This window comes from Lepisosteus platostomus, chromosome 2, assembly GCF_059453375.1.
Source record: "Lepisosteus platostomus isolate fLepPlt1 chromosome 2, fLepPlt1.hap1, whole genome shotgun sequence".
Classification (NCBI taxonomy): Eukaryota; Metazoa; Chordata; class Actinopteri; order Semionotiformes; family Lepisosteidae; genus Lepisosteus; species Lepisosteus platostomus.
The window spans coordinates 32,512,267-32,522,343 of record NC_142612.1 but is presented as its reverse complement, the minus strand read 5'-3'; the positions used below and the strand labels follow the sequence as shown (position 1 = coordinate 32,522,343).

Below are 10,077 nucleotides of genomic sequence, written 5' to 3'. Positions count from 1 at the left end.
GACTTTTTTCGCTTGTGAGGTGAACGTGATAACCACTACACTACAGAAATGACAGTGATAACCCTGTGTATTAGTACTTATTACCCTTCCCTAATAGATCAGGGTGCAGGGCCCCATTTTGATTTCTAGCTGTAGCTCAGGCACTGACTACCAAAAGGAAAAACAACATGAATTCAGAAACACAATCAAAACCTCAGATGTTCCCTCAGAATCTTGATGCAACTGTTTTTTTTTCTTTTAAAAATGGGAATTGTGATTGTCATCTCTCCGGCGGCCCTTTCCACATCTGTCCAAGAGAGAGAACCAGACATGCAGGCGTGTCTCCTTTCACAGGCTCATTTCTCATTGCACGGAGCCTGATGAGAGTGGAGTGACCCAGGTGTGAGCTTGCGCCATTGAATCTCACAGCCCTCTTCTGTACTGTTCACTGTTTTTAACCAGTCGAGTCACTCGTGAGCCTCCCCGTATGTCCGATAATTCCATTATAGAACATATGCTAGCCAGCACTGTATCCGTCTTCCACATCCTAACACACAACTTGAACTTATTCCAGACTCACACAAGGGTTAACAGCACGCAAAGTAAAAACCTCTTTATTTGAAGAACACCTTGTCACAGGAATGTACATTATTTTCGGGACCAACAGCCGATGTCCTCAAGACTGAACTGCATGCAAATTCAGAATTATCTTTTTTTTTCCCTCCAGGAAGAGGAGGGATTCTTGAAACTCAAGATAAAAAAAAACCTCCAGGTACGTTATTACAAACAGTCCCACGTTTTATCTACAGTGAAAACTTTTATTTACAAGCTTTACAAAAAAACCTCCAAAAAAGGCTTCATCCCAGCTGGGTTCCCCAGCAATGAATGTGGATAGTCCTTCAGGGAAGTGGTCCCACATTCTACTGTACTCTGAATTTGTAGAACCAGCAGAGTCCTTTGGTGAAGTTCCAGCCCAGGCCCAAAGACAGCAGGTACAGCAACACCAGGGGTGCAAAAGGATACAGCAAGATGACTGTGTTCTTCAGGAATGGTAACACTGTGGGGCAAGGAAACAGAAGTAAGAATGCAGATACTTCAGCTGGATGATGAAATATCCACAATCTCATTTATGTTTGTCTGGATCAGGCTTCCCAGCCAGGTGTTTGAAGACCAAAGTCTAGGCTCTTTCAAGAAACTGCCAGGACAAAAAGTGAGATTTTGAGACAAAATTTCACTCAGCTAGTAAACCACCCGGTAAGCAATGTGGGCTAAACTGCCTCCTCTCGTGTGGTCTTTATGTTTCTACGAGATCTAGATCTGATCTCACACTCATGTTGACCCACGTAGAGTCTGGGGTGAATATGTGATGACATTCCCACAGGTCTTTATCAGCTGTTCTCACACAGTGCTATTTTCTAATAAAGCCTTTCCAACGGTCGCACTTAACACTGAACTGATACGGCCAACTGCTTTACCCCCCCCAGGAACAAGCCAGAGATCTACTGTACAGTGGATAAATCCCAGACCAGCAGGCTGATGATTTAAAGATTTGGCATCAGAATTCGGCAGTGATGTTAAAGCTGCTGTGTTCAAAGCAACTGTCTTGGATGGACAACCCCAACAAAATAATCTTTCCATATCCTTCCGCACACAACCGCATTTTCATTTCCAAGAAACAATATTGTTTCACAACTTGTTTCACATGGCTGAGAGGAAGAACACAAACACAATGACGGGAGACTGCAGATGTAAACTGCACTGATGCAAAGGTACAAGGCGGAATACCAGCGGGCTTTTAATCTGCAGATACAACTAGGTTATGACCTGGGGGGCAGCAAAGTTTAAATATGTTTGCATTTCCCATCTCAGAGGAACAAAGGGTATTGTTCTGAGGTGTCTGTCTGGTTGTATGTAGGCTAAGAAGCAAGCACACTCAGATGTTCAAAGGGTGTTTCTGATGATTTGCTGAGGTTATGTAACTTCACTTTACGTGTATTCACAGACATTTTCAACATGTCTCTGGCCCAAGCCGTAGTCCGCACCTGCTTCAAGACAACCACCATCATCCCAATACCGAAGAAAACCACAGTGACATGTCTTAATGACTACCGACCGGTGGCACTAACACCTGTCATCATGAAGTGCTTCAAGAGGCTGGTCATGAAGCACATTAAGGACACCATTCCAAACACACTAGACCCATACCAATTTGCCTACCAGCCCAACAGATCCACAGATGACACAATCTCCATTGCCATACACACTGCCCTATCCCATCTGGATAAAAAGAACACATACGCAAGACTACTATTCATCGACTTCAGCTCAGCTTTTAACACCATCATTCCAGAAAAACTGGTCAAGAAACTCAGTGCACTGGATCTCAACACCACCCTCTGCAACTGGATTCGGGACTTTCTGACAGGCAGACCTCAGGCTGTCAGGCTTGGAAACCACACCTCCGGCACACTAACTCTGAACACTGGGGGTGTGTGCTTAGTCCATTACTCTACTCCCTCTACACCCATGACTGTAAGGCCTAACACCAACCCCATCATCAAGTTTGCCGATGACACCACAGTTGTAGGTCTGATCACAGACAATGATGAGAGGGCCTACATGGAGGAGGTCAATCTCCTTACAACGTGGTGTGAAGACAACAACCTCACCCTCATCGTCAGCAAAACCAAGGAGCTGATCGTTGATTTCAGGAAACTGCAAAACGGACATCAGTGGAAATTGGAAAGGGTCAGTAACTTTAAATTCCTTGGCGTCCATATCAACGAGGACCTCACAGGGTCTCTCAACGCCACCTGTCTGATCAAGAAAATGCAACAGTGCCTGTACTTCCTAAGACGGTTGGAGAAGGCTAAGATATGTCCCCAGATCCTCACTAACTTTTACAGATGCACTACAGAAAGCACACTGACAGGTTGCATCACAGTGTGGTATGACAACTGCAGTATTGCTGACCGCAAAGCTCTACAGCAGGTGGTGAAAACTGCCCAGTCCATCACTGTGGTTGCCCTCCTATCTATACAGGACATTTATGACAGACGGTGCTTGAGGAAAGCTCTAAGCATCATCCATGACCCCACACACCCCAGCTACAGACTGTATGACCCTCTACCATCTGGAAAACGGTACCGGAGCATTCGGGCCCGGACTACCAGACCCAGAGACAGTTTTTACCCCCGCACTATCAAACTATTAAACTCCCAGCCTCTCTCACTCTCACCTCACCTCTCACCTATGATCTGAACCTCACAGTGCCTTCTTTCTTACCAAAAACCCAAACACACATTGAAATCTACCTCTACCTCACATGTCAAAAAGCTCACTCCCCATAATTTCTATCCTTTTATTTTATTCTGTTGATGCATGTTTTTGCACATCTGATGTTGTTTTTGCACATTGTTACCTTTTGTTGTTTTTCACATTGCCTGTTGTTGTTTTGCACACTGCCTGTTGTCTCTGTCTTTCTTTTATTATACAATTGTATTGTTGTTTTTTTGTACTACTTATCGTCTGAGAGCTAGCTAAATAGCATTTCGTTATACCATATACCTGTATATGAGTATAATGACAATAAACTTGAACTTGAACTTCACTGTCAATCCTTAAAACCATCACAGAAGTGAAGAATCATAGTGAAGGAGAACAGCATGAATAGGCAAAGGAGAGAAGAGGGGAAAAAAAGAGCTTGTGCCACGTGAGAAGATCTGGATCAGTCTCGGAGACCAGATTCTGACTAAATAATCTGAACACTACAGAACATTTGTCGTCTCTTTTTTAAATCAAATTCTGATTTCTTGCACCGTGAAATCATCAGACTTAAAACGTTCTCTCCTAGTTTGTTGAATAGGGAGATTGATTCCTATTCTATTTTGGCCATCCGTGTTGTAGGACAGGAATAATAGCCCTTTTTATTAGGATACAATTTGCTTATCTCTTTGTCATGTTTAAGATGTTGCATGGTGAACCTGGATTACGAGGGCAGAATTCCATATTATCTAATTTTATTGAGAGTTTTGTAATAGGGATTATTTATAATGAATAAATATTTGTCTTGTCAAGTATGGAGTATGGATTTATTACTCCATCGCCAGAGAATAAAAAGAACTTACAAGCCTCACATTTCACATGGTAACACTTAGTCATTTCCTAACCCATTATGTTATAATAATCATACAAGTAAATAACAGGATCTGATTTTATTAGCACTCAGACAAGGTCACTTACCATTGTAGCCCAAGAAGGTGATGTAGATATAGTATCCTATGGCGATCAACCACACTGTGTTACCGACAAAACACCCCAGGAACCATTCAGAGTTTATGAAGAAAATGTCTACAAGAAAATTTTAAAAAATCGGAAATAATGTATTTTATAAAGCTTTTTTTATAAGAAAAACAAATATGCTTATCAAGACCTGACAGTGGGTGCCTGCTGTGGTCAGAGAGCTGACATGGCGAGGAGTCAATAGTCTGGGCCCACACATGCAAGACCTAATCAATCACATCCCAAGTGAAGTGCACATGGGTAATGATGTGATTTCTGAATATACCCCTAAAAAAGAAGCACCCATATTGATTTAACTTCCATCCAATTATGTTAACTATACATTTACAATACATACTTACTATTACATCTGTCTCAGCCTTTTCTTGTGCCAAGAGCCTTTTTTTTCACTACAGCAATCAAGAAACCAGCCGTCAGGCAGTTTTCCCTTTTGGGGCTTCTTTTTCCTAACAGTGCTTCATTCGCAGCCCTCTTAATGGGTTCATTCTAGACCAGCAGCCTGCACCGTACGAGTAGCTCTTGAACAGCCGGACAGAAGTCACAGGCTTTCCAAGGCGCTTCCAAAGGTGTTTTCATGGGGAGACATGCTTTGTCAACTACTGCTGACAACACTAGTATAAAATCTAAGATCAATGCTATAAGGAGGAAGAAAATAAAGGGATGCTGATTCAGAGGAATCACATAACATGAATGCCATAATATAGACCTATACCATACATAAGCCTTCATGTTTCAAATTCCCAACTGTGATTATCTTTTATTACGTACCCACCCAGTCTGCAGGTGACAATGGTGTATTTAGGTCTCACACAGATCATAAAGCTGGCAAAAGAAAGGGCGGACAGGCTCCTCTGACCTGCGGCCCTTAGGGTTATTCATCTTTCAACACGCTACAGCAGGGATCCCCGGTCCTGGTCCTGCAGGTCCAGTGGGTCTACAGGTTTTCAGTCCAGATGGGCTCTTAATGACCCGGATCAGCTCTTTACTGGCTGGACCAGCTCTCCCACCTGCACCGACACCGTGGTTTAGAAGAACCCGGAAAGCCAGCAGACACACCAGGCCTCCGGGGATCCCTGCACTCGGCTGTTCCGGTTCTGATGCTGCTAAGTCCAGAACTACTTACAACGGGGTGCCCAGGGGTGCTTTAACAGGTTGCGCAGAAATGTCCACCCGGCCCGCCACACTTACGGTTGATGAAGAACAGCTGGAAGAAGTGCAGGATGACCAGCAGGGGGTAGAAAGCATTGAGGTGGACGTCAAAGGCGTAGCCCCACTCCACGTCGTACTCTCGGCTGGGGTGCTTCATGAGGTACTTGTTCGTGACGACCCTGGGAAACGAAGCCAACAGTGCAAAGGGCCTCCTGAGCCTCCATACTGCAGGGGTTAAGCACACGCCGGCCACAGCTGACACTGCTGTATGTCGAGCACCATTTCTAGTGTCACATAACGAACAGTGAATCCGAGTAGAACAGCATTTCCCAGCCCTGGCCCTGCAGGACACCAGCGCCCCCTGGTGTTAGTTCCAGCCAAGTTCTTAGCTGCAGGCCAATTGATTTCAGTGTTTAATGCCAGGCGGGTTTTCAAATTTGCTTTCAGTTCTTAAAAAAGTTCAACGGGGCTGGTAATTACCTGAAGTGTCTGGTAATTGGTATCAAACCTGTGCCAATTTATTAAGTTTTATATCTATCCTCATTTCAAAGTCCTTTTGGGGGAATATCGGATGCACCGTCTTTCCCACCTGGGTTTTTAAGGTTGATTATCAGGTATTGAGACAGATGAATAACAGTCTTTGGTAAAAGAAGACTGTTTGGCGCTCAGCACACTAAAAAGGGTGTTTTGCTTACGAGGTCTGAGAGCGGAAACATACAAGTCTGAACAAGGAGTAAAATCAATTAAAGGCATTCATTAACAAATCTCAAATGAATAAACAGTGTCTTAAATGAATATTTAGGACTAATTGAAAAGAATAACAGAAAATATATTATTATATACAGTCAGAACATTTGGTAATACTTAAAAGAGTTTCAGTCTTTACAGGTGGTACCAGTGGAGGTTGCTAAAGTAGGTAGCGAGATATCTTACCACATTAACGTGGATATCAGCAGTCCCACTCCGATGCAGTCAATGAAGACAACCCACAGGAACAGCTTCAGCATCTCCACAAACCCCATCCCCAGCACGATCGCAAAACCTATGGTTGAGACTGAGAACAGAGCACAAAGTCATCGTTGTTTCCCTCATGGCACTGAATCAAGGAGTGATGGAAATCCTGACAGGAGATACCCCAAATTCTCACAAGGAGTGACAGATATCCTGACAAGGTACCCTGAACCTAAAGAAGATGTGACGGAAATCCTGATGAGGGGTGCCTTGAACCTTGATAGGGCATGATGCTAACTCTACTCCTGAAATCAAGCTGACTGTAAATTTTAGGGATGCCTGATTGCACAAACCCAGCAGACAATATGGCCAGGCCACCGATACCAGTGTAACACTCCTATTCGTTCCAACGTGTCCTGGGATCTTCAATGATCACAGTCATCTGGACGACAGCACCTCCTACAGCCCAGTGGCCCCAGTCACCACACTGCAGCCCTGGTTTGGAAACGCTGATCCAGGAGGAAGAGCACCTCCTACTGGTCCACCAGCACCAGTGAGAGCGGGAAGTTGGACGTTCACCCACCCGCGAGGCCAACTCACCGCACAGCCAGATGCTGAGAATCACAAGGAAGGCGGGGTCATCCCTGGCCCACTGGTCCTTGGTCTGCTTCCTGTAGTGGAAGTTGCGGTACACTTTCTGCGGGGACGTGAACAGGTAGAGCATCTGCCAGGTGGCGAATTCGAAGTCCATCTGCCGGAAGCGCAGGAGCCGGCGCAGGTACTTGTGCCGCTTGGCACCGGCCGTGTGCCGCGCGGCATCCCGTGGGCTCAGGCTGCCGTTGCCCTGGCTCGGGGGTGGGTACGCGGTGGTGGGCAACATCTCGCTGCGGGAGAGGGGAAAGAGGTCTTGAGCCGCTTCGGCTCCACGGGAGGGAATTGGGGATTGGGTCTTCATTCCCACGGGGCACTGCGACGGTCCTGCTGGAGCGCTCGCTCCCCCGCGGCTCTTTCCGAGCTCCTCGGGCGGATCGGTAGCTCAGCTGGAGCAGTTGAACCCTTGTCAGGGCTCTGCAGCTGTCATTGATGCAAAGAGACCTTGAAAACAGGCCGGGTTCTGGCGCTCGAGGACTGCGCTCATGCACCCGTGTCTAATACTTACCCCTCCACGCACAAAGATTCCACATCACGGACTCGTTGAGCTGGTTGGCGCATCACGGACAGCACAGGCGTTCGGAAGCGCCACTGGGAATGATCCGCTGACCAAGGCTCTCCAGACGAATTGAGAGGCCTTTTGCTAGTGGGCATGCCTCCAGCTGTCCGCCCCCTCTACTGTCGGAGCTCAGGGGGGGGGTTATTCATAACATCAAGGCTTGATTTCTGCTCAACTCTTTTGCTCATGGGCTCCTTCCCTTAGCAATGTGCCCCAAACTCTGCAGCTGCGTTTCACTCCTACACTCAAACCTCTATATAAGCCAATATAAGATCTTGTTACCGACTTTTAAGACTTTAAATAACCTGTCTCCATCACATATTTCTGAACGCCTCCAGGTTAACACTCTCTCCTGCAGGCTCTGCGCAGTTGAGGCTGGTCCTTTGCTCACTATACCAGGACTAAATCTTGAGATTTCTGGACTTAAGGATTGTGCTTCTTCTATCGCTGCTCCTTTGTTGTGGGATGACCTTCCTCGGACTCTACAGGAGACAAATTCTTTGACTCTCTTCAAATCTAAACTTATAATTCACCTTTTTACCAAGGCCTATGTCTTACTGCCCGACGGTTTGTCCTATACAGTATGCTCTTGTTTTTCTTTGACTTTTTACTGCACTTTGTTTTTTTTATCACTACGTACAGCATCATTGGGTTTGGAAAGGCATTTTATAAGTAAAAAATTATTATTTGGAAGTTGGGAATGGGTGATAACACATGATGGGGTGTCCCCTCTGGGAAGAAACCGATGTTCACACCTGCACACAGTACAATATTCTGCTTCAGCACAGCGAACGGAGAGCAAGCAGGACACAAGAGGAGCCATGACGTGTCGAGCTCATGAAAGGAAAGGTTGGGCAATGCTGATCTATGAACCAAAACTTGAGCGCTGTACCATTTCAAGACAGAAAACAGAGGCTACCCTTGGATCAGGCTCGAATATCAGAAGCCTGATATGACTGATATCATCAAAGCAAGGGACACAACTTCATGACATCAACAGGTTGGACAATTCTGAAGAACTCAGTGAGATGTCTTTGGGAAGCTACTACAGCACTGAGAGAGAAATACAACAGAGGAAGGAAGAGGTTTTGGGGGACTTGCTGAAGACAGAAATGATACAAGACCGAAGTGTGCAATGCCTCTGGTCTCTGGTCCTCTGGACACCTGAGTCTCGCCACCCCCAGTGATTCCTTAGGTTTTCTGACACACGGACAATGATTCACTGCTGTGGACTGCTAGGACCAGGACAGTATTTTTCTGCAGTATAAATGGGGCACAAATGTAGATTCTTTAAGACAAAAGCCTCAGCCAAATGCTTAATAATACAGAATGGCAAGGTACGGCCCTGTTTTCAATAGGTAGCAGATTTAGGTTCGGTGACTTTACACTGCAAAGTCAAACACTTTACTTTATGGTAGCCTCACTGTTCTGCAGTTCCGAAAAAGGCATTCGTTAAACAGTGCTGGAACAGAAATGATCAAACTAATTTTCAGCAAGCCGGAGAAGGTAACCTCCCCCTTCATCGGCCACGGGTTGCTCCCTTGTCATCGGACATACCCTTCTGAAACTAAGAGGTAATAATAATAATAATAATAATAATAATAATAATAATAATAATGAGATAATGAGAGGTGAGATATCAAACCCTGTCAGCCCCGATCCCTTACTCCATGGCGTGTCGGCTAAGTTCCCGGGCACTGTGCCTTCCGTGATGACATGTTGTTATTAACGTCATGTGGTCTCGCTGCCAGAAGGCTGAAGTGTCTCCGCTGTCATTACCTTCCGATTCAACAGAACAATCCCGTTCCACTCGGGGGACGATGGTTGTGTTGCCTTTCGGAACAACACAACCATCGTTCAAAGCAGAAAAAGGCACAAAAAATAAGTAAAGAATTCGTGCATTTCTAGAAAAAAACAACGTTATTATGTGCAATTACGTCAATTTGCCCATATAATGCTTTGTTGCCCGGAAACATTATGTTTACAAAAACAACTAAGCAAAACAAAATCAGATATAATCTTGTCCAAATCCAGAGGCTGAACTGCAATCTACATTGCCTATTCCCCTTTATTACAAATAACTACGTTACAGAGTTAGCTAATTAACGCAGCTTTAACTATGTGAGTTAGCTCAAAACAAACCTCTTTTCGAAACGGAACAGGCCGTCCTTAGCATTCACGGGCACAAAGGATGCTCAGAAATTAATACACACCACAATGCAAACGATAACAATAAAATACAGAAACTCGGTATCACTGCTTACCTACAAAACCAGCTAGAACCCCGAACTTCCTAGAACGCTCCAGCCCGAACTCCACAGTCCCAGTTCCTGCACACGTAGTCCAGTGCTTAGCACCTGAGAAAAACGCCTACTGTCATATGCACTCTGGGATTTGAAGTCCACTGACTGGCAAAATGTAATGAACTCTGCCTTTGAAAAAACTACAGCTCCCATCGGCAATGCAAGAAAGGTCATGACCAGGTT

At 45.3% G+C, this 10,077-nt stretch overlaps 1 protein-coding gene across 1 annotated transcript; it reads right to left on the bottom strand.

Moving 5' to 3' along the window:
• Positions 1-577: 577 nt before the first annotated feature.
• Positions 578-9,982, bottom strand: unc50 (unc-50 homolog (C. elegans)). The gene is made up of 6 exons (XM_088605703.1): positions 9,856-9,982; positions 6,982-7,265; positions 6,364-6,484; positions 5,470-5,609; positions 4,222-4,329; positions 578-1,036 (listed from the first exon to the last, which is right to left on the bottom strand). The coding sequence occupies exons 2-6, from the start codon at positions 7,259-7,261 to the stop codon at positions 900-902; spliced, it is 786 nt and encodes a 261-aa protein (XP_088461829.1). The 5' UTR covers positions 7,262-7,265; positions 9,856-9,982; the 3' UTR covers positions 578-899.
• Positions 9,983-10,077: the final 95 nt, after the last annotated feature.